Source organism: the organism of the source record quoted next, unplaced genomic scaffold (genome assembly GCF_019419815.1).
Source record: "Pyrus x bretschneideri cultivar Hongxiangsu unplaced genomic scaffold, Pyrus_bretschneideri_v1 Contig135, whole genome shotgun sequence".
NCBI classification, from domain to species: domain Eukaryota; kingdom Viridiplantae; phylum Streptophyta; class Magnoliopsida; order Rosales; family Rosaceae; genus Pyrus; species Pyrus x bretschneideri.
In genome coordinates this window covers 231,396-256,878 of record NW_025999430.1, presented here as the reverse complement: position 1 = coordinate 256,878, position 25,483 = coordinate 231,396, and the positions used below count along the sequence as shown (strand labels likewise).

Below are 25,483 nucleotides of genomic sequence, written 5' to 3'. Positions count from 1 at the left end.
CAATCAATTTCAAAGGCGACATTGATTGATGAGAGAAAAAAAAAAATGAAGAATTATGTCAATATCAAGGATCATTTGTGACAAAAATCCTAATATTAAACAACTCAAACTACAAATGTAATACAAGATAGGAATACTGAAAAACTGCATGCTAAAAGGTTAATTGTACTTTTTCTTCCTTACCTTGCAAGCCCCTAATATATATATTACCGTTACGCGCATGTGCCAGCTGCTTGCTGGTATATTTTCCAGTCTAAAGTGAGAAACATCATTCGATCACTCTCTCCTTTTACAATCCTGAAGCAATTTGTCTCTCTCACATCCTCATCACGCACAGGCCCAGGGGAGAAGAGAAATCGTCGATGATGAAACGACAGGATACTAGTCTGCGGTCAGCATCTTCGCGCCGTGAAAATTGTCCGACAGAAAATCTCAACGCCAAGACCGTCGGCTGCATGTCCGGCATCTTCCACCTTTTCTCTAAACACCACTCTTCCCGCAAATTCCTCACTTTTGGTCTCTTTCTTTACTATTTCATTTCTTCTGTATCTATATATTTTGTACATCTATCTCTCCCTTTTGCTGTCCATTGATTAATATTTTGTTAAATTATATTTTCAGGGAAAAGGCAAGAGAGGAATGGGGTTGGTTCCTCTTCTACAAGATCAAAATCCTCGATAGCACTAATCAAAGGTTCCGCACCCGCCAAACTAGCTGAAACCAAACATGAAGACAAGTCCATTTATATTGGGAGATTCTCAAGCAATAACGTGCCAAGAAGCCCGACCCTGCCAGCAGAGATCCGGCGGTTTAGCTCCCTGGATTCGCCCGCTGAGAACTCCAGAACCCCACCTGCTCTAGTTGCTCGGCTGATGGGGTTGGAGCAGGCTCCGCAGATAATGTCAAAGATGCCAATGCAGGAGTCCATGTCCATCAACAAGAGGCAGCAGCTTCTGGGAGCACTGGAGAAATGTGATGAAGATTTGAAGGCCCTAAAGAAGATCATAGACAGTGTCCGGGCTGCTGAAACTCTCCGATCACCCACCATGGTGAAGAGAATGGAGGCCGCCGTTGATGACAATAAGAAACGGTTCTATGGTGCAAATTTTAAGTGTATGGAGCTTACTAGTGAGCAGCCGAGTCCGGTGTCTGTGCTTGACGAGTTCGCTCACTCGCCTTTCAGCAACCACCACCACTACAGAAAACAAGTATTAAATTACGGTAAGCACCATGTTTACTCTTTTCTTCCTTACGACAACTTTTTCTTTACCTTTTGCTTTTACTTCGTATAATATACTTACATTTTGGATAATGTTTGTGTTACTTGTAGAGAACTTACTTGTTTCTCCACGTACGATTTACTTATCTTCACCGTACAAGCATTATAATTGGAATTGTTCATTCTCTATTATTATCTAAGATCCTATCTGCAAAAATAATTCAATTTGGATATTTAGTCATCCATACATGTTAAACCAATCAACAATTTAGGTTATGAGTAGCATCTTCATGATAAACTATCAATTTGTTTGATGTATATGAATGGTTAAAAGATCTCCAAATTGAATAATTTTTTTTTTTTGCATAAATGGTCTTTACACAATGATTAAGTGAATGAATGATTTTGATTATGATCTTCGTATGGTAAAGATGTGTAAATCGCAAGTGAAGGGACAAGTAGGTTCCTTGTGGAAAAAACACAAGCATTATTCTTAAAATTTTAATCTTAACCTTGTATATTAGTTGAGTCATTCATCAGCTTCTCAGTCTTTTATTAGTTATCTTTCTTAATTTTTTTTCTGCATATCTCAATACCTAGCGTTTAAAGTGTAGGACAATACTTCCCTCAGTTTGGGGAAGAGAAAGTCCTCATTTATATTCAATAGTAGAAAAGTAAAACTTATAAACACTTTTGGGAATTTAATTTCATCCGTGGTAAAGCATATCATTAATCCTAATTATGTAAATTAAGTAGAAACCAATAGAAGAATATCAATCGGCAGTTCAGAGATTGCATACCCTAACCCTAGTGGAGGGGACTCGATGCTTTTTTCGAGTAAAGTGAATGTTCCAATCTGCACCACCAAGACTTAGGAATTAGGATTCCAAGTGAATGCATCATGCACCATCATAATCATATGCATACTAGTGGGAGACAAACTAATTTCATCTCTCAATTGCTTACTATTTGCAATAATATTGAGTTGAATATTGTCAACTCAATATTATTGCAAATAGTAAAAGAATCCAACTAGAATTTTGGTCTGTTGACCAAGCACAATACAAAAATAAATAATATGGAATTTGTATAACTCTAAGAATTATAGTAATGTCTTTTAGTACTACAGTCTATATTTCTCTTCACTTGTAAGTGAGATTTTAGGTTTGATTCTCGCCAAAAGCGAATTTGAACCATATTATTACTAACCTATTGTGAGGCTTAACCCACTCCCCCACCCTCTTAATGTAGATAATGTCGTTTATTTAAAAAAAAAAAAAAAAAAAAAAAAAAAGAACTATGGTATAAATTAAGAAAGCTTAATTTGTATGGACCACAATTTTTTGAAATTCCTTCCTAATGTAGTCAAAGATGATCAAAAGCAAAAGGAGAGACGGACAAATTTACAGAAAGAAAGGAAGAAAAAGCCTAATGGCTTACCTGGAAAAACCCTTTTTTTTTTCTGTAGTGTGTGGGTTCCATGACCACTTTGTATGAACTAGTGTATGCTTCAAGTTTTGACCCCCTCTAACCAAACCAAAAGAAAAATAGAAAGAAAGAGAAAAGTGAATGCTTAAAGCTGCGTCTGGCAGCCTCAGCATAGCGTGAACTGCGCATGGGGACGGGCTGGTTGAGGCCATCATGCATTTTGTAACTAGCATATGCATTGTGTGTCTCCACATGGCGCAAGTAGCGCGAGCGGAAGGTTTTTTTTTATTTTTAAGGTTTTTTTTTATTTTTTATTTTAATAACGTGTGCTCTTTGTGCCTTAAATTTTTCGTTATGTAAACAATATACAATTTTATTCTTATTTGGATGTATAGGACGAGCAGCGGCACAACCTCAACTAAGGAAGAGACCAGGAGAAGAGGACTTTTTGAATCCAATTATGATTGACAGAATCACAACGGAATCAGTACTTTATAAGAGCCACAACGTAGAAGCACCATCGACACCATTGTGGAATAGCAAAGCCATGGTAGAGAGTGTAGCGGAAGTGTGCAGGGACATTGCTTGGGGAGAGAAGAGAGAGATTGGAAGAATAGGGCTGGCTTTGCAGGACCACATTTGCAAAGACTTGATTGAAGAGATGGTCAAAGATATGAAATCATATACTTGTGTGTATTCACTGCCCTTTGAGGTATGTAAGAGAAGACTACGCTTCTAATTAGTTTGTGTGTATTTTTCTAATATTTCGATTTCGTTATTGTGATTTTGATTCTAGAATTCCAAGAGTATAAGACGACCAATTAGTATTGAATTTATTATATTTGTCAATCATGAATTCTATTGTTTCTTACTCTCTTGAAGCCTTAAGATACAACTTTTATGTCATGAACTCTTAATAAGTTCTAATATACAAAATGCTTGAAAGTGCTTTTAAAATTGTAACATCTCACATCGTCCAGAGGAATGGATCTTATAAGCCTTATATGTATATTCTCATCTCTACTTAGTATAAAGCATTTTGGGAGCTCATTGGTTTCGAGTTCCGTAGGAACTCCGAAGTTAAGCGAGTTCGCGCGAGAGGAATTCTAGGATGGATGACCCACTGGGAAGTTCTCGTGTGAGTTCCCAGAAACAAAACCGTGAGGGTGTAGTCGGGGCCCAAAGCAAACAATATCGTGCTACAGTGGAGTTGAGTCTAGGATGTGGTGGGGGTCCGCTCCGGGATGTGACAAAAATGATTGAAATTTTTTTTTGGTGAAAGAGTTTTTGTATTCCAAGAACACTTGAAGTGCTTTTTAATAGAAACACCAGTTATATGTGTTTTTTAGGATTTAATTAATTACAATTTTACTAAAAATTATCTCAAAAATGCTTTCATAAAAAACGTTTTTATTCATTTTAAAAACACTTTCAAACACATAGTCGTACGGAAGGTTTGAAGGTGTTCATCAAAAAGGAAACAATATTGAGCTTAAGATCGGAGTTGGCAAACAAGGCAGTGCACTAACTTTTTCTGAAATACAAAAAAATACTTTTAAATTATTTAGGAAAAAGTTAAACTATTAGGACATATGAGAACAATCTTTTTGTTTTCTTTTCAAGTCTAAGAACAAGTTTGAGCTGATGCTGCGGTCATTTGCTCCATGGTATAATCCCATCATTGCACATGTTGGCCATAGTTCGACTGTATTTCATTCCATAATTTGAGAGTGCTCCATAATATTTCTCATAAGTTTTCACCTGCATGGAAGACGACCACATGAACTAGCATCAAAGAGCTAGTTTTAACTAGTTAGCAATATTTGGTCACAAAACTAGTTATCGGTGTTCACTTAAACAAATAGATCATGTAATTGAACTTGTAGTTCATGGATAGCAAAAAATAATTCAAAAAATTATGAAGTTGACATGTGAACTTTCATCTGTAATTGACAAGAATCTCCTTATTAAATTAGCAAGACCCCACATTTACTCCACGTGAAGTTCAACCTTTAAAAAGACCTGACCTGCCGACTACAACTGTAACAACCGTCCCCAATTAGTATGATTTTTATACTTTTAAAAGGAATTTACAAAAATGCCCTTCAAGGAAAAGTGTTGATTTTTGTTGACTACCGTGTTGTGTCACGTAAGGTTCATTTTCTTGGTGTATCTTTGTAGTACTCGTCGCTACAAATGCGTGGGCACAAACGGATCATGATTTGGAGTTATAACGAAGGAGATATTAACGTTTAAAGTCGGGGACATTTTAGTAAATTAATTATTTCCAGAAAGCTCTAGATTTTTGGAGCTTAATCTGGAGAGCCACGTGTGTGGCCCAGATTTAAAGACAGAATAGATGGGCGGTGGAGATGAAGTATAAAGGAGAGAAATGAGGGAGGAACCGAACCAATCAGGAAATGAGATATGAGAGGGTGACACATCAGAGAAGAGAGAAATGAGGGAATGGAAGGAGGAGAAGAATGAGGGGAACCGAACTGGTTCCCCCTTGACCCTACAAGCCTACTCGACCCGGTTAGTTTTTCCAGCGTAATTCATCAAATTTCCGATGAATTGAGAGAATCCACCCTCACCAATCATCATTACATTACTCCCTCTTCGATTTTCCACCTAAATTTGAGAGGGATTGGCCCTGTTTCCCGACGGACTTGTGTCGAGGGTGTCCCGAGCCACGGCAGTGGAATCCGTCGTTTCTGCAAGCCCTTTCGTCGACCACTACCATCCTCTAGCTCCTCTTGAGCCCAGTAACAAGACCCAAACAAGATTTGGGACGTCGAAGTACCAGAGAGGAAGAATCGAGGTTCACCCATTTTAGGAATCTTGTGGGTTTAGTGAAAATGGGGCTTTTCCCGGCCAAATTGGCCTTAGTCACAGGTATGGAAGTTGCTCTAATCACTGAGATCTTCATTTCTATAAAGTTCTAGAATTTTTAGAAATAGTTGAATTTTCCAGCCACCTGTGGCGATGCGTGTGGTGGCGGGTGGGCCGAGACATCTCCTGACCTTCCAAGGATAAATTTGAATACCTGATTCCATTGGCGAAGTCTGATTGATGAATTTCCGTCATTTCAACGTAGTTTCATTAAGGTCCGCCGCTTGATTATTATAGTAATCGACAATCCGACCGTTGGATCATCACCAAACTTTGATACGTTATAATACATAATATTTGAGGATGTTAGAAACTTATAGATCAGAAATCCGATGTGCGGATCTTCCCAAATAGGATATGTAAGTTATATGTTATATTGATAAGAATTCTAAGACATGATTTGATAATTGTTCTAGGCACCAATCGTTCATGATGCCTTGATGTTGTGCCAGGGAGTTGTAGCGCAGCCTCCAGGTGAGTGGGCTTTTGGTTTTCTATATATACGTATATATGTTTTTCATTTTCCCATAAATGGTTTTAAATGGAATTACGTTTTTAAGTGCCATGTCATGCTTGCATTTGATTTTATTATATGCATTGGTGTGTATATGCATACTATTGTTTGACGCTGCAGAGGTCAGGTAAGTTTCAGGTTAGTACTGTATGATGTTAGTGGTTGCATTGGTTATGGTTATACGTAGAAGCATGTAGAGCTCATTATCCTGCACCTTGGTTTTAGTGCTCCTGCCTGTGGCCAGGGCATAGTCATTCACCTGATGTTCACCCCTCGCACCGCACGCTCACCTTGGATCCAAGTTTGGTGTACAACCTTATCGTACAGACCACAATAGGTGGTTCCGACTCGTAGGTGACCCGCGATTATTCATACAGCCTTCACGTGATCGTAGCACTGGAGCGTACTTATTTACACACAACCCTGTCGTACAGACCACAATAGGTGGTTCCGACTCGTGTGCAGGCATATTTAATGAGCTCTAGGTTCAGCCGTACATGTCACGTTAGGTGACTCTGGCTGACATATCATTTTACATTGATTTATTTCACCTGACTTTACTTATTTCATTTCTGAGATACTTGACATGGCATATACTTGGTTTTCACTACTCTCGAGCATGATTTCCATATACATATGTATTATTATTTTCTGGAAAATTATACGGCGTTTACAGTGTGGGGTTATAACATTTTCAAAAGGTTTTTATTAAAAACTTTATCTTCAGGCCCACTCACCCTTATTTTTGCTCCCCTCCATGTTTTAGCTATTGAAAGTTCGTATCGACGAGGATTTGTGGCTAATCTCAATATAGGTGGCTACCTCTGAGGGTATCATCCTTACCCACACTATTGTACTTTACTTGTTCTCTGACGTCACGTGTGAAATGGGTTCATTCCCACTCACAGTGCACTCTTATCTTTGGGCACTTTATGTTTAAATTTATTCACATTTTCCACATCACTATACTTTATGGCTTTGTCATCTTCCAGGTGTCGACTAGCACAACTCGATTCGGAGTCCTAGTGGACATTCCAGGTTGGGGTGTGTCAGTTTGGTATTAGAGCATGAATTGGTTAGTATTGTGTTCATCACACGCGTGATGTCAACATTTTCGGTTCTTGAACATAATTTTCGAATTTTGCCACCTTGTCGAATACGAAAAATGTGTTAGCTTTTCCTAAGTTTTTGCTAGTTTTGTCGACTTGTCGACGTCTTAAAAGAGCACTTGGGTGAATGCCCTTAGACTTAAAGCAAAGAAATTCCCTACCAAGGAAAGATGTAGACTTGAGGCAAGTTGATGGTCTAAAGCAGGGCTAATGTATTGGTAATTGTGTATTATTAGAAACTTTGCCAACCAATTCCATCCTTATCCTCCAGCCATCATTATTAAACCTTTCAAGGTCGGAAATCTGAAATAGTTTTGATTTCTTGACAGTATCCGTTAGAATACCACCTATTTGAATTCTTGCGAAGTCTACTTTTGTCAAGACTTTAGAAATGTCTCATGTGACGATGGTACTAGAGTGGTAGCACTCGACGGAAGAACATCTTGGAAAAAATCACTTTTGGTCCCTGATAGCTCTAATACTTTTGTGATATTACTTTTTGATCATAAAGAAACCTTGTTAGCTCAATTTCACCTCTTGGTATTAAAGATATTTTAGTTGATTCTGAATCACTTGTCTATTTCCCATATCATGTATGATGTTGTTAAATTGCCTAGGAGGATCACTTAGACTTCAAAACTTTCAGTCTAGACCATTAGTCCTTAAATCACCCAATCAGCATTCTGTCAAGCAAATCGTCACCTTTGGTGATTTATTATTCCTGGACCTAGTGCTGTAACAAACTATTGTGAATTTTGAGTCAAGGAAAATTTTAAGTTTCTGTCCATTAACCCTCCTTAAACTATTGTTCAAGATGAGTTATCTTCCAAACCCTTCATTGCTAGCGCATGATCAAGTTAAATATTTACACGTGTTCAAACATCGAAACTGTATATTCAATCCAAATATCTTGTACTTTAGATTTCATGGACTTGTTTTGACCCTCAAATTCTTGAGTATTCATTTAGCCTTTTAGACATAGGTTCTCGCTCAATCAGTGAGGAATTCACGATAGGTCGACTTGGCAAATGTGTGCGCCAGTTTCATATCGATGCTAGCAGGAACTATTAGAGTATAACTTCTTGCGAGTTTACCAGATTTACCAAGAAGAATTCCAAGCAGTTTTGAGGATTAAATAGTAATTCAATATGATATTGGTCAAGGTATGAGCATAGGTTATGAGCTTGGTGGTTATGACGTTAATTTTCTAAGTGTGGCTTGGAACTGCAATTGCCATTTGAAGAATGTCGTCAGAGATGTGGTTTATCTAATTTAAGCATGCAGATCTTATACCCTTCGATTTGGAGACCAACTCTAGTGATTAGCCACGAATGAAGTTTTTCGCAATATGTGTTTGCCTCTACGTATATTTCCACTGCTTCACTCCAGGGTCACATTATTATGGGAATGTGAACGTTGAAACACATCTAGGTGCTGATTTGGTGCGCTCTGGGATCATACGATATTGCGATTGAGGCATGAATCAAGTGATCTAGGCATACTCGCACATGAAAAGAAAAACGATATTTTGGCATCCTTAAGAACTTCTCACTAGCTTATTAAGACAACAATGGGTGATCGGCATTACAGGCTGCATACTGTAATATCGATGGCTTAATTGTTAGGTTCACTGGGCAAGTGGGCAAGATGGCTCATCTACGACAACATTTATTAGTTAGCTATGCGGACTCATCCTCGAAGTTCATGACACGATGAATGCTTGGCTAGGTCCATTTTCATTTTGGGTTGTGATTTTCCATGCAAATATTCTTAAATTACTTTATTTTTTCTATTACAAAATTTTGGGTGAGTTATTTCCATTCTTGGTTTTAAACTCAATACAAGTATTTCCTTATTTTATTACATAATAATTGGTGTTTTCAACCTTTCGAGTTATATAAGTATTATACTACTATATTATTGAGGAAGGAAGATGGTATGAGCTTGGATGCATGAAAGAAAAATAATTGCAATCCAATCGCGGTGGAATGACATTCTCTTTTATGCAATTGCTCTAACTTGATTTCTTTCTTATGTTTATATAAATATGTTCCTCCCTATTTTCGAGTATCTTATTTATAACAAGTTATTTTAAATTTCAGGACGAAATTTTTTAAGGAGGATAGATTGTAACAACCCATCCCCAATTAGTACAATTTTTATAATTTAAAAAAATGAATTTACAAAAATGCCCTTCAAGGTTAAGTGTTGACTTTTGTTGACTACCATGTCGTGTTACGTAAAGTTCATTTTTTTTTTTGGCGTATCCTTGTAGTACTCGTCGCTACGGACGCATGGGCGTAAATGAATCGTGATTTGGAGTTATAACGAAGGAGATATTAACGTTTAAAGTTGGGAGCAATTTTAGTAAATTAATTATTTCTAGAAAGCTCCAGATTTTTCAAGCTTAATCTAGAGAACCACGCGTGTGGCCCAGATTTAAAGACAGAAAAGATGGGCAGTGGAGATGGAGTATAAAGGAGAGAAAGGAGGGAGGAACTGGACTAATCAGGAAAGGAAGGATGAGAAGGTGATCAATCAGAGAAGAGAGAAATGAGGGAATCAAGGGAAGAGAAGAAGGAGGGGAACCAAACCGGCTCCTCCTTGACCCGACAATCCTGCTCGACTCGGTTGGTTTTTCTAGCGCAATTCATCAAACTTTCGATGAATTGAGAGAATCCACCCTCACCAATCATCATTACATTACTCCCTCTTCAGTTTTCCACCTAAATTCGAAAGGAATTGGCCTTGTTTCCTGACGGACTTGCGTCAAGGGTGTCCCAAGCCATGGCGACAAAATTTGTCATTTCTATAAGCCTCTCCGTCGACCATTACCTACATCCAGCTCCTCTTGAGCCCAGTAACAAGACCCAAACAAGATTTAGGACGTTGGAGCATCGGAGAGGACGAATCGAGGTTCACCCATGTTAGGAATTTGGTGGGTTTTCGTGAAATTGGGGGTTTTCCCAACCAAATTGGCCTTAGTCACAGGTATGGAAGTTGCTCTAATCACTGAGATTTTTATTTTTGTGAAGTTTGAGAATTTTTAGAAATAGTTGAATTTTCCAATCGCCACCTGTGGCGGCGCGTGGGCCGAGACGTCCCCTGACCTTCTGAGGCTAAATTTGAATACCTTGATTCCATTGGTGAAGTCCGATTGACGAATTTCCGTCATTTGAACGTAGTTTCATTAAGGTCCGCCGCTTGATTATTATAGCAATTGACTATCCGACCGTTGGATCGTCACCAAACTTTGGTACGTTATAATATGTAATATTTGAGGATGTTAGAAACTTACGGATCGGAAATTCGATGTATGGATCTTCCTGAATAGGATATGTAAGTTATATGTTATATTGATAAGAATTCAAGTTGACAGAAGCTTGGGGTATCCTGTCTTCAAGCATTTCTTCGTTTTCTTTGTATCAGTGAGAGATCATTTTGTGAATGGATGTAGGCCCTTTATTGAAGTTGATGGATGCTTCTTGAAAAGGCCTTTTGGAGGCCAACTATTAACAGCAGTTAGCTTAGATAGCAGTTTTGGATTGTTTCCAATAGTTATGGCAGTGGTTCAATTAGAATGCAAAAATAGCTGGACATTCTTCATGACACACTTGGAAACAATGATTGGCGGTCGTAAAAGACAACATTCCATGGACCCTTATGTCAAATAGACAAAAGGTAATAGTCTTATTATTATTTTGTTTTTCTTTAACATACTTTGATTAAAGGAATTTTGCCGACAAAGTTGTGTTATACTTGAACGGTGTTATTGACGTCGTTGCAAACATATTTCTACACTCTCCATATAGACATTGTTGTAGACACATCCATATAGGTGAAGACGAGTATGAAGTGCAAGACATTTCCCAAAGGCACACTGTGCGAATGCCTACTAGTCATTGTAGTTGTATGGAATGGAAAATTAGTGGAATTTCATGTAAACATGTGTGTGCATGCATTATATGGAAGTGAGGCAACTAGAAGACTATTGTCATGAATTCTTCATCAAAGAGAAGTATGTGGCATCATACTCATTTGATAGGAGCATATTTATGCGATTTTGTTATCTTATTTATTTGCATTTACTTAGTTGATTTCCATTTATTATAGTGATTTAGTTTGTTTTCGTGTTATTGTAGGTTCAATTGGTGAAGATGACAATAAATGGCCAAAATGAGCAATTTGGAGCAGTTTTGGACTTGGATTGGATAGCATGTGTATGGAGCATAATGGATGGACGTTTTTGGTGACAAATAATGCTAAAAATGTGCTACAAATATGGAAGAATTAAATTAAGGCTTGGAAGACAAGGAATCAGATGAAAACGAGGAGATCTTATCCAACCTTATCCTATCTTATCCAGTCTTATCTTATCTTATCCCATATTATCCAAACTTTATCCTATCATATCCTTATTCTATCTTACCTTATCTCCAGCTGCAAGGGAGATTCCTTATCACATTCAACCACTTCTAATCTGATTTAAGGAGTCCTAAAACGCTGCAAACTACTGAATCCTTTTCCACCACAAAGTAGGCCGTGCCCTAACCTTATAAATACAAGTTATTGTGGCATCTTTCAGGGGGAAAAAAAAAGACAAAAAAATGTAGAGAAATAAAGGTGTGTCGCAACCTTGGGAGGAAAGGAGGAGCCAAATCTGCCATCTAGGAGAGGGGGTGTCGAATCTGCCATTGCTGGAGCTTTTCTGGGTTCTTTCTATCCTTAGTTTTAGTTTCAATTATTAAAGTAGATTGCTTTTATTTAGTTATGACAAACATGTGTAACTAAATTTCTTTTTAGCTAGAGGTGAATTTGAAGCCATGAACATATGTTTTGTATGAATTGATTACATCCAGTTATTGTTTCATAAAACATGAATGCGATTTACTTATCTATTTTATTAAGAACTTGTTCTTGTGTGTTGATTAAGGGTGCACACTTAGTTTGCATGCAAGGATTTGATGCTAGAATATAAGGGAATTTCACATAATCGTTATGAACTTATATTTACAAGTAGTAAAGGTCACTAGTCATGATTGTATTAAGTAAATTCCTGGCAGGAGTATCATGCAGCTCATAGTTACGAATGCCTTGTCAATGCTTATGATTTTCATAGAACTTAATGATCTTTGATATGTATCTCTATCATGCTATTCATATAGGGAACTTGATAAGAATAATTTGATTGCATCGCTGAATCCAATTCAATGAAATTAGGAAAATTTGAGAGTTAATTAATGTTGTTCATGATTAATTTGGGGCATTGTTATTCATGATTTATAGGAATAATAATTGGAAATCGATTTGTATGCATATGTTTTATGTGTGGAGAAGAATCCTCTAGCTAGGCTTTCACCCAATTTTCGTACCAAACTTAATTTGTTTCTTCAATTTACTTGTTTTAAGTCATAATTCGTCCAAAAAACCTCCCCCTTCATTGTTTTGTTGTTAGTTTAACTTAGTTTTTAGTTTTATAAGTTTAGCTTATGTTGATTAGCATCCCTTCTAATCCCCGGAATAGAACGATCCTTAGTTGCTCATACTACGATTGCATAATTTATAGGGTTTAATTTGTGTGTTAGTTTCTACCACATCATCATCATATTCACCCTGTTCCAAATGAGAGGTACTGGGCGAATGGCCCTTATAACGCCGTTCATCCCCCACCCTTAAGGAAACCTCGCGGGCGGCCCACAAAAAATAGGACAAAAGAGGCGGAGAACGTAAGAATGGAGGAAAGAGAAAGAGATCTTGTGCATTATCATTTAAAATTTGTGGTACATTGTGTCATAATAGAAAAAAGGTGCCCAAAAGGAAATCTTGAATCAATGCAAAGAGGAGGAGCGGAAGTAGATGGATAACGAGAAGAGCAAGTTGAGGAGTTGATGCACCAAAGAGAACTGGCGACACTAGGAAAGGAGGTCAAAATCTATTTTGCATATTTACTGGATACCACAATGTGATTTTTTGTTTTTTGTTTTTTTTTTTTTTTGTTTTTAGTTTTTACATATGAATTCATTCTTCATAATTTCGTTTGATTTTGGTATTTCTGTTGATAGTTTCAAATGAGGGAATTCAAATTAATGGCACTCATCCAGCAAGCCAAGAAATTGGAAGTCAACCTTCTGAACCAAGTCAAGAGATTAGAATTTGACTTTTAGTTTAGAATTTGAGTATAATATGGGAAATATTATGTTTGGTTGTACATTGTTCTTAAATTTGCCATGTTAAGTTTTATTTTGAATTATTGCAATCTGTTATGAAAATATTGGATCGTTAAATGTTGGATATTGTTGAGTGTTGGATTGTTCTTAAATCTGCAATGTTAAATTTCATTTTAATTGTACATTGCTTCAATGTTTGAAGCTCACTGCCATTCGAATTCAATATATCTTATTATGCCTGTCGAACTGATCACTCAATGGATCTCATGTGAAACTCAAAGCCGCTAGGCTATGGAGAGACCGGCCTAACTGGAATAATATGGGAAAATATTACGTTTCAGTGGTATAAGATGGGAAATATTATGTTTAGGGTGTTTGGTTACAAGTGGAATATCATATTTCTAATTGGAATATATATAAGGTTAATTTTGTCATTGTAAAATTATTTTATATTGATGTTAGCATAAAACGAACAAAACCCTAACGGAATGAGTTTTGTGAAATGATTTTAAAACGTCAGGGGTATTTATGATATGTTGAAAATCTGAGGCAATTTTGTGAAACACACAAAAAACCTCAGATGGTATTAATCCGAAGATTCAGGGTCGTGTAAAAGTCGTACATTCAAAGCTTGGTCTAGTGAATGGATTTGACCCAGTCCTAACTTTTTCTCCTTTGCCTACCATGAGATACCTCTGGTAACGATAAAAATGGTTTTGAGAATTGTGAAACCACACCCCCTCCCCCAACCAAAAAAAAAAAAAAAAGAATCTGGGAAAATGTGTATTAAATATGGCTGGTAAAATGCAATGAATACGGGGCATGATGCACCGCATTGCCCATTACAGGTTCAAAAACATGTTGGAACTTCTTGTCTTTTTCATAAGTGAGAGGCAAAAATGGGTTATGGGGCAGTTGCACCTTGCTCTGTAGTGCTGGCATATCAGATTGAGCTTTCTCATCAAATTTTGATGCCTATTTTGGCAACAAGTATCCTGACCAACTCTAACCAATTCTCTATGTGAAAAAGGGAACCGTCTTGTTTTCCAATCCTTCATTGCATTGGTGGTAGAGGTGGCAATGGTGGCGTATCTTCTAGATTGACCACAGTAGCTTCAGGAGGCATGACTGATCTAAGAAGGGTTGAATTTAATGGTTCCAATGTTTTTCTACGTAACATCAAGTTCCTGGCCTGATGATTGGTAAGAATTTTGATGTTAAGGGTGTTTATTTGTTTTGTATGTATTCCTTGATTTGAATGTTTTGGAGAAAGGAAAACATGACTTGAAATTTAGAAACCACGACAAACGATACATCGTATGTACCTAGACATGGAGCAGAGAACAGAGACCCTTATGTGGCCGCGCACCGCTGCTTCTCATGCTTGAGCACGGCAGTTGGAAGATCCTTGCCACCACCGCTGACTACCATAACTTCCATCGTAACAGCCCAAACCCAAGAGATTAGAGCTCAAACTAAGCGTCCAGGTGTCGTTGCTCAGTCTACAGCCATGCAGGCCCATGACAAGCAGGCGTTATCCCAATAAGGCAAGGGCATGAAGCCTTGACGGCCCATTATGTAGAAGCTCAACACATGCTGCTCAAGCCATTAGATCTAATCCAATAGGCCCGCGTAAAGCAAGCCTAGAGCGAGCCCAACTTACCCCAAGGACAAGTTTGCTGACCCACGCTCTAGCCCACTCCCTGACCTTCTTTAGCGACCCGGTTAACTCTCAAGATTGCTCACATATCGGTTCAATAGAACTAATCAATGATCCCCGTACCAAACCCAGCTTAAGCCGAATCAACCCGTTTGACCGTCAAACCGGCGACTAAATCGAGATTTTCTCTCTTTGTTTTTCAGTTGATTCGATCCATTCTAGCACAAATTTGTACCAGTTGTTCATTACACTTTTACCATTCTTGGAAACGCCTATCAACCGAGTTTTTCCACCCCAAAAAGCGATCCACACCTATCCTGGTAGGTCACAAACATGACCAGCGCCTTCACGCAGCAGACCACCTTGGTGAATCAACTCCTTGAGCACATCGAGATACCTCGTCAAGAGTGTATTGTGTCACGATGTGTTTAAGGAGTTGATTCACCAAGGTGGTTTACCGCTCAAGGGCGTTGGTCATGTTTATAACCCACCAAGATAGGAGTGGATCGCCATTCGGGGAGGAAGAGCTCAGTTGATAAGCATCTTTAAGAGTGGTGGAAATGTAATAACAGCAGATGTGAATTTGAGCTGGAATAGGTCAAATGAACCAAAAACAGGGTGATAAAATCCCTGATTTAGTCGATGGTCTAATGGTCAAGCCAGTTAGTCCGGCCTGGGCTGGGTTCGGTATCGAGAACGGCGACTAGTTCAACTAAACTGGTCTACGAGTGGCCTTGAGCGGCCAGGTCTCTAGAGCAAGTTGGAGCGTACGCTGGAACACGAGTCGGAAAACTTAGCCTTGGGGCAGGCTGGAATCACACTAGGCCTGCTACGCGCGGGCCTGTTGGATTGGATCTAATGGCCTGAGCAACATATGCTGAGCTCCTGCATGGTGGGGTCATCCAAGACTCACGTCATTGCCTCGTTGGGATAACACCTGCTTGTCGTGAGCCTATATGGCTGTGGACTGGGCAACGACACCTGGAAGCTCAGGTGGCAAGGATCTTCCAACTGCCGTGCTCAAGCATGCGAAGCGGCGGTGCGCGGCCACATAAGGGTCTCTGTTCTCCGCTCTATATCTAGGTACATACGATGTATCGTTCATCGTGGTTTTTAAATTTCAAGTCATGTTTTCCTTTCTCCAAAATACGTAAATCAAGGATTACATACAAAGCAAATAAACACCCTTAACATCAAAATTCTTACCAATCATCTGGCTAGGAACTTGATGTTATGAAGAAAAACATTGGAACCATTAGATTCTACCCTTCTTAGATCAGTCCTGCACCCTGAAGCTACTGTGGTCAATCTGGAAGATACGCCACCATTGCCACCTCTACCACCAATGCAATGGAGGATGGGAAAACAAAACGGTTCCCTTTTTCATAGAGAGAATTGGTTAGAGTTGGTCATGATACTTGTTGCCAAAACAAGCATCAGAATTTGATGAGAAAGCTCAATCTGATATGCCAGCACTACAAAGTGAGGTGCAACTGCCCCATAACCCATTTTTGCCCCTCACTTATGGAGAAGACAAGAAGTTCCAACATGTTTTTGAACCTGTAATGGGCAATGCGGTGCATCATGTCCCGTATTCATTGCATTTTACCAGCCATAAATACACAATTTCCCGGATTCTTTTTTTTTTTTTTTGGTTTTTAGGGGAGGGGGGCGGGTGTGGTTTCTCAATTCTCATCACGGATGTCAAAATAGGTTCCAAATCTAGCAAAACTTCAACGATGTTCCGTGATAGAAGATATCCCGGGTGTTTTTAACTATCGAATCTTGACTTGTGTGACTTTAACCAATGATCTAACTGTTGAAAGATCCAAAATATCTAATACTCCAGAACTCCGTAGAAAATTCCCGAAGTTCAGACCTTAAAGCCATGTGATGAACGCCCTAATGCATAGAAGAATGAATCCTCCCGCAAGGTTAAAAGGTTACCAATAAACAATAAAATGGAAACAAGTAAAGTGAGAATAAAAAACAAATTGAACTGCCAAAACATTGTCAAAAGACCACACCACCTCCACAACAAGAGTCTAATACTCTTTCAAGGCTTGATTACAAAAACCATAACATAAAAATGGAAGCTAGGAATCCCAAATTAAAATTAAACATGTTCTCCCCCTCTTCCCCTTCCCCTTTTCTTCTTTGGTTCATAAGTGAGTTGGGGTTCGACTAGTGGCATCTCACTTAGCCATCATCACCTTGACAAACTCCTCATAATTTATCTGCCCATCCCCATCAACATCAGCCTCCCGGATCATCTCATCCACTTCCTCATCTGTGAGCTTCTCCCCAAGATTGGTCATCACATGGCGGAGCTCCGCAGCTGAAATGAAGCCATTCTGATCCTTGTCAAACACTCTGAAAGCCTCTTTCAGCTCCTCCTCAGAGTCCGTGTCCTTCATCTTCCTGGCCATGAGGTTTAAGAACTCAGGAAAGTCAATGGTCCCATTACCATCAGCATCCACTTCATTGATCATGTCCTGGAGCTCTGCCTCAGTCGGGTTCTGCCCCAATGATCTCATGACAGTGCCAAGCTCCTTAGTTGTGATACAGCCTGCATAACAAAATTATTAGAAACAGCAATAAGTTGCGTCGTTTGCTTGGGCAGCAGACGTTTGCTTATGAGGAACTCAACTAACGCATCCAAATGCTTAATAGTAACAACTCTAGAATAAGCACAACACGAAACACAAGAAATGCAGACTTTGGGACGAGATACAGAAAATTATTGGCATTCATATCCTTCTAGATACTGGAAACCAGCGCCCATTTTGAACTAGTTCACCGCGTAAACATAAAAAGCCGTAAAGTAAAAAAACACAGATGTTAGTAAGAACAATCTAAATGCAAAACACCCGTTGTGCAATACACATATGGGCGCAAACAAACATTTAAAAGCATGGTATTAGCAACTAGGATCACCTATTAAAAAAACAACACATATCAATTTTAAATGGAAGTTTTATCGAAAAGCCCGTGGTATTGTTCACTTTAACGAAAAATCACATTTTTACATTAAAAAGTCAATCATGGTAGTTTTAACAAAAAGCCAGTGGTACTGTTCACTTTAACGAAAAACCATATTTTTACACTAAAAAGTCAATTCATTTTATCCTTTATTTTGTTTAGTTTTCCTATTTTAAATTTCCTAGCAGCAAGAGTAATGAAGAACGAACACACACATCCCAAGCACGTATCAGCCCAACATGGAAATCGTAAGAAATTACAACACATCAGAGCATCCAACAAATACTGCATCGCAGAACGCCACATAATTCCGCAAGAAAGAAATCAATTGCCTATATCACATACTTATGCAACTTGATATGAGTTGGCATTATAACAACTGGGTCTTGTTGCAAAGTGTATCATATCACAGAGATCCGAAATAAATTGCCATTTTTACTAATCACCCATCCTAATACCATTCAAACACGAGATTGAACCTATTTCAAATTTGAAATTTTGAATCGATCAAACCACAACGCTCTTTTCAATCTGATTTATAATTTCCAAATACCCAGCTAGCTAATAATTTCAAGAAACAAAACATAAAAAATAAAATTTGAATTTCAAAATCAAAATCAAAATCGACGATCTACAATTCTCCGAAAATAAATCAAATTAAAAACGCAAACAACATTTACAACAAGATTCAATGCAAAGATTAGATCCTAAATCAGAAAACACCAGACCCAGATCTGACATAGATGAAGGAATCAAAACATGTAAATAATACGCATAATATAACTGTAAATAATGGGTAGAAAAGAGAGAGAGATCTGAGTCTAACCATCTCCATCCTTGTCGAATAGACTGAAGGCTTCCTTGAACTCAGAGATCTGATCGTCGGTCAGTTGATCCGCCATTGATCCTTGATTTGTTTTTTCTTTGTTTTTCTTGTTCTCTTCGAAATTAGTGAGCAAGGAGAGAGAGAGAGTGTTTCAGACAAACAAGGAAAAGTTGTGGGTTTACGCGTTAGGCTGATATTTTTATATAGGCTTCCAGCGCATCTCGGTTCCAATGCATCCCCTCCCACCCAATCATTTCCTTTGCCATCCCTATTTTACCATTTTACCCTTAGTGCCCTTTATTATCTTACAAGTTGTGCATCTCCAATTACCATATTGTCCATATCATATGACTAGCACAAAAATATATATCTTTCTATACCGTCACATCTCCTTATTAAGTGAGTTTAATAATCTAAACTATTTATCAATAAAACTATGATTGTCAATCAAAATTCTATGAAATTGCTATTTTAATTCCTCATCAAAACTGAGCAAAAATAAAAAAAAAAAATGTTCAATTTACTAATTACATAAACATAAATTTTTACTGTTTTTTACACCAGCCTCACAATCAGGTTAGCATATCATACTCTATTTATAAATAAAAAATACAAAATAAAAAACTGCTCATCATTTTCCCAATTTTCATAACTGATTTTGTTTTTAAAAATTTCACAAACTAATCATACTTAATAATAGAAAAACAAAATGAGATGAGATTGCTCACATGGTGTGTGTGGGCATCTGCTAGTAATTCTAATAAATAAGGGTGAATTGTAATTTCGCACTTGCTTCCAACATCCTATTTTTACTCTTTTTGGTAACTTCAACTACAATAACTTCCCTCACAACCGAGCACTTGCATGGCATGTGCGGAAGTCAAGAGTAATAAAAGAAGAAGAAAAAAAACGCTTACCAAATATGTTATTATTAGTTTGTGTGTCACTACAGATTCACTCGTTTACACCACTTCTGTTAAACCACCCATTAATAATTATTTTTCTTGGAACCAACTAATTAAATTCCTACCATTTAGTTCTGTATATGAGATGTCTTAGGTTTGATTCTCGCCAAAGGGAATTTGAACCACATTATTGCTAGCCCATTGTGAGGTTAAACCTTTTTCTCAATGTAAGTAATATCGTTTGTTCAAAAAAAAATTAATTTTTGTGTTCAAGTGAAAGTGAAGGGATTGAGACAAAGGTTTTAAGAAATGAATTACAAAATCTTATGGGTCACTTCTAATTTATTTAATACATGTTCAGTTCAAGAGCTATCATCTAGGATATTTAAGGTCATCTTCAACCGACGTGGCCAAAGAGTCGTAAGGCTAAAAATAACTCAAAATGACATGAAAACAGTTTCCAACCAAAGGTTAGGCCAAATGGCTTATGGACCCCACCGGCCAAAATCCCCAAATCAGGCTAGTGGGCTGGCTATTTCTAGCCAACCCTCCAATGGCAGAATGTCAAGATTGACTTTGTGGTAGGTGCAAGAATACTGGCCAGCCCTCCAACGCCAGAATGTCAAAATTGACTTTGTGGCAAGTGCTAGAATACCACTCTTTCTTCGTTATTGTGGCAAGTGGCATTCAAAATATGTCTAAAAACCTTATTAATTCAATTAAAATAATAAATTATTGAGGTGATTATGTTTAGCCTATGGCCATTTGGCCCCCTTGGTTGGAGATGAGTTTTTTGTCAAAGGGCGATGCTTGGCCTATGGCCCTTTGGCCCTCTCAATTGGAGATGGTATAAAATATGGCCTGACACTGTTCATTAAAATATAATTTCCTGTTGGGCTATAGGGCTAAACATGGCCTTTGGCTCTCCTTCAATTAAAGATGGCCTAAGTTGGCAAGGTATAAATCAATTTAAAATATGTTGTTTCTTTATTATTATCCTGAAAATTTAAATTTGACACCCTCTTTCAACATGAAAAGTAGTATATTATTTGAGCAAGAGCTAAATCATACTTCAAATAATTTTTTTGTCAATTATGTCAAAAAACTATTAAGGGCGTCTCCAATGGGAGATGCAAAATGCCTTGAAATTGACATTCTACATATTTTCTTTGCCAAAAATTCTCGAATGGTGAAATGTAAGTTATCCATTTTCATCAAAAGATGTAAATAAAAACCTAAATTTTACATTTTTATTTTATATATATATATATATATATATATATATCTTTTGGTGGTGTGTCCCACTAATCAAAAAGAGAAAATTAAATAGAATCTCAAATTTACATCCCACTCATTAGAATAAAACTTTTATCCATATTTGCTAAAAATGTATTTTGCATCTCAAATTTGCATTTTTTCCATTATAAGTGCCCTTAAAAAAAATAAATGTATTTGAAGTTTTAAAATTTGGAGTTATTTCAGTTAAAGTTCATGTCTTATATACCATAAACTTCTCAAGTAGATAGCTATTAAAATCAATTTTGATTTATGAAATCCGACTTTTAACGATATAACATTGAGTTAGTATATTTTTCTTTTTTTTTTTTTTTTTTTTTTTTTTTTTGGGTCAAGGAAGATTTAATCAAAGATACAAATTACATACAAAAGGCCCACAAATAGAGAAACATAAACAAGCAAAAAAAATGGCCAACTTGATAATCCAACAAGAGCGCAGCCAAACAGCTAAGGCCCAATGACAAAAAACACAAAACCGAGAAATTCACTGTAGCCACCTTCACCAAAACAATACATCTTGATCTGCTCAAATCTATTGCCCATCACCGAGCATCACCTCACCAAACTCATCATCCAAACTTGAATAGCTTCTCCAAGCGTAACCACAAAGTAGAGATAACCAACTAAAAGAAATCAAGTGGCTATCAAGAGAAAGAAGCCCATGGAAAATCATGAGCAACATTGCCAAAAGCGGTAAGACAACAGAGATAAGGTGGTGATGTTGGGTATACTCGAGTCGGTTGAAGAATCGGAACTCCACACATATCTCGAGAAAAGTATGGCTAAAAAACGAATCTCAAAAGAAGGAGATCGAAGCCAGGATGAACAAGAGAAAGGGATGTCAGAAAGATAAGAAGAGGAGGACATATCGAAATGCATAGGAGGCGGAAACACGGCAGAATAGGTGAACATAAAAGACAAAAAAAGAAAGGGGATTAAACTTTTGTAATAATCCTTATTTGTAAATATAGATGATTTAATATAAAATAACTTTTGTAACAAAGGAAAATATTAAACTCTTTTAATCTACAGGGAGGCAATAATTGAACTCAGGTGCAAAAAAATGGGCATACTACTATCTAGGAAAAATTACATATAACGTAAATTTTTAATACTTAATTTTATATTAAGACAACATTTTAAGGAGATATAAAAGTTAATTTAAATGGAAGATGATGTCATTGTTTTTTTTCTTTTTTTTTTCTCTTAGTGTAAATTAGAAATTTTATCGAAATCTATTCTCAAGGATTCTAAACAGATAGTAAAACGTAGAACGACGAGATTGGTTAAAAATCTTATCGAAAATCTATCCACAAAATTCTTACAGGAGCATGACACGTGGTGTTACAGAATTGGTTACAAATTCACTCAAAAATCTATCCACAAAAATTGTCCTTTTGAATAATGATACATGGCGTAACGAGATTGGTTAAAAATCCTACTCAAATTAAAAGTCCTATGTGGTTGAGGGCAGGTAGTACTTATGCCATGTATGCAGTTTTACTAAAAATATACAAACTGATTCTACTCAATTTATACAAACTGATTCTACTAAAAAGTATACAAAAGAGATTCCACATACATTTGAAACTGATTTTACAAAAATGGTTGAGGAGGGGGTTAGACTAATTCTAGAAATAAAGGATACAAACTAATTCTACGTATAGTTTTACAAAGTGATCTTGCAAAAATGATCGATGAGAGGTTGAGTTGATGGCACAAATTATTTTTTTTCAAGTTGTGTGAATTGGGTTGTATTAACAAACATAATTTTTAAGGGTAGGCAGGTATTTTAAAAAATTGTTTCCATGTTTTTTGAGCTGGGCTTTAGGTATTTTTGTGTTTTTCTCTCCTTGAAATAAAAAGTAGTGAAATTCCTTGAAATATTGTATATATTTTTGTCTCTATATGCAATGCTCCCTACTGACATACCCCGACCGGAGTCGAGGGATGTTGGCTGTCACTCGAAGGTGACGTAATCAAAAGTATAAGTGATGTAAAAATGTGAATAAATTAAAACCGAAAATAGAACTTATTTAAACTACTAAAGTGAGTGCGCATTAGTGGATAGAACCCATAAAATGCAAATATTCAGAGCATAGATGACAAAGAGCGTGCAATCAAAACTAGTTAAGTACTTAGTACACAACGAGATAAGTTCCTACACTTAAATAGGGATATGTCAAAATTGCTGGCTAATCCTCGTACGCCACGGAGTAATTCTGCTATCTAGGACTTGGAGGGGTGAAAAACAGAAGGGTGAGTGGGAACAAAAACAAAGGTATATAAAACACATTTATTTTTCAGAACATGCTAACCCCTTGCTATAAAACATGTATAGTTTCCTGAAAAATCATACTACGTATAAGTTTGAAAACAACAGTAAATAATAATAATGCCAGAATACACCAAACTACAATATCTTAATAATAATAATGCTAGAAATACGCCAAACTACGATATCACAACAATAGCATAATGAAAACAGGTTGCTCATCAATCTACGCTAGCAATGAGTTCATGTAGATAGTTTCTGACATGAACATGACTGGGGTGTAATGCATAAGTATGCTCTAGTGCTACAATCACGTGAAGACTAGTGATAATCACGGTCACCTACGAGTCGGAGTTGCTTAATGCAACATGTACGACATGACTGACACTTACTTGGATCCAAGGCGAGCGTGCGGTGTAGAGGTGAACATACACGTGAAAGACTAGCCCTCGCCCCGAGTGAGCACTAACACCAGGGTGCAGCAATGATGAGCAGATTACATAAACATAACCATGCCATAACAATTCAATAACTCCTAATCAACATTGTAAGCTTACCTAAGCATCTTGTAGGATTATTTTAGCGTTTCACGGCATTATAACATTTCTTATAACGTATTAAATCATGGCACTATTGTTTTTAGATTGATATTACGTCTATTATGCCATGATTAAACATGTTATAAGAAATTTTATATTGCTATCAAATGCTAAAATATTCCTATGGGATGCACAGGTACATTTGTTAACTAGAATTATTGAATGGTTATGGCATGTTCATATTTATGCATGTAGTCTGCTCATCATTACTGTACCACGATGTTAGTGTTTGCCCAGGGCCAGGGCTAGTCTTTCACGTGTATGTTCACCTCTGCACTGCACAGTGTCAGTCTTGTCATACAGGTTGCATTAGGTAACTCTGACTCGTAGGTGATCGCGATTATTGCTAGTCTTCACGTGATTGTAGCACTAAAGCGTACTTATACATTACACCTTATTCCTGTTCATGTCAGAAACTATCTACGTGAACTCGTGTCTTATCGTAGATTGATGAGTAACCTGTTTTCATTATGTTATTGTTGTGATATCGTAGTTTGGCGTATTTGTAGCATTATTATTATTGAGGTATATAGTTTGGCGCATTTTGGTTGTATTGTTATTTACTGTTGTTTTCATACTTATACGTATTATGATTTTTCTGGAAACTATACATGTTTTACAGCGAAGGGTTAGTATATTCGAAATATAAATGTGTTTTATAAACCTTTGTTTTTGTGCCTATTCACCCTTCTGTTTTTCGACCCTTCAGGTCTTAGATAGCTAAATTCTCTGTGGCATGCAAGGAACTCCGGCAGATTCTAAAATATCTAAATAAATGTAGGGTCTTTTCCCTGTTGTGTATTAAGCACTTTAATTAGTTTAGACTGCACACTATTTTGTCATATGTGCTTTGAATATTTGTACTCTATGGGTTCTACCCACTACTGCGCACTCATTTTATTAGTTTAAATAATTTCTAGTTTTGATTTTAATTTATTCACATTTTTACATCATTTACACTTTTGGTTATGTCACCTTCAGGTGATGGCCAACATGCTTTGACTCCGACTAGAGTGTGTCAGTTTTGTATTAAAGCATAAGATTTTTGGTAGTCATGCATTCCTTGTTTGTGCTCCAGGTCCTAATAATTTTTTATCTCTTATGTCAGAATCATGCCACCTCGTAGAGAACTACATGTCCATTCTGAGACTAATTTTCCCAATTTTAGGCAACTGGGTGCGGCGATTGCCAGCGGCACTCAGTCCACACCTCGTCCTCCCTAAAGGATCACCTTAGAGACTATGTCCCACCTACAGATAAATAATTTCTTCAGTAATAAGGGGCTCGAGAAATCCGAGATTTGGATCGACCATGTTGAGAAGACTTTCCGAGTTATGCAGCGACAAGGGAGTTTTCCAGATGAGAGATAGGTCGAGACAACGACTTGGTTTTTCTGTCTGGGAGTTGGATTGTGGTGGGCTCAGGTGTTATGCCCATTGTCCACTCAAGATGCCACGAATTGGAATGTGTTCAAACTCCTATTTGAGGTGAGATTCACACCTCTGGAGTATAAGGACTAGAAGAGGGAAGAATTCACAGAGTTGAAACAAGTTAAGAAGCCAGCCACATAGTACCATCGAAAGTTCACTGACTTATCCCATTATTGCCCCG

The 25,483-nt window shown here is 37.3% G+C and overlaps 2 protein-coding genes across 2 annotated transcripts; one reads left to right on the top strand and one right to left on the bottom strand.

Annotated features, from left to right (window-relative positions):
- The first annotated feature begins 219 nt into the window (after positions 1-219).
- Positions 220-3,496, top strand: LOC103937177. The gene is made up of 3 exons (XM_009347094.2): positions 220-516; positions 622-1,221; positions 3,043-3,496. The coding sequence occupies exons 1-3, from the start codon at positions 363-365 to the stop codon at positions 3,384-3,386; spliced, it is 1,098 nt and encodes a 365-aa protein (XP_009345369.2). The 5' UTR covers positions 220-362; the 3' UTR covers positions 3,387-3,496.
- A 13,470-nt stretch (positions 3,497-16,966) lies between these two features.
- LOC103937176 (calmodulin-7) lies at positions 16,967-18,966 on the bottom strand. The gene is made up of 2 exons (XM_048579451.1): positions 18,798-18,966; positions 16,967-17,558 (listed from the first exon to the last, which is right to left on the bottom strand). Exons 1-2 carry the CDS (start codon positions 18,871-18,873, stop codon positions 17,185-17,187), a joined length of 450 nt encoding a protein of 149 aa, XP_048435408.1. The 5' UTR covers positions 18,874-18,966; the 3' UTR covers positions 16,967-17,184.
- Positions 18,967-25,483: the final 6,517 nt, after the last annotated feature.

Bases quoted from the DNA above. Each gene is read 5' to 3' on its own strand.
- LOC103937177 (XM_009347094.2), top strand. From the start codon at position 363: ATGATGAAACGACAGGATACTAGTCTGCGGTCAGCATCTTCGCGCCGT. The intron at 517-621 runs GTCTCTTTCTTT...TTATATTTTCAG, and splicing joins CCGCAAATTCCTCACTTTTG to GGAAAAGGCAAGAGAGGAAT. The intron at 1,222-3,042 runs GTAAGCACCATG...TTGGATGTATAG, and splicing joins AAAACAAGTATTAAATTACG to GACGAGCAGCGGCACAACCT.
- LOC103937176 (XM_048579451.1), bottom strand. From the start codon at position 18,873: ATGGCGGATCAACTGACCGACGATCAGATCTCTGAGTTCAAGGAAGCC. The intron at 17,559-18,797 runs GTTAGACTCAGA...TTTGTTATGCAG, and splicing joins ATTCGACAAGGATGGAGATG to GCTGTATCACAACTAAGGAG.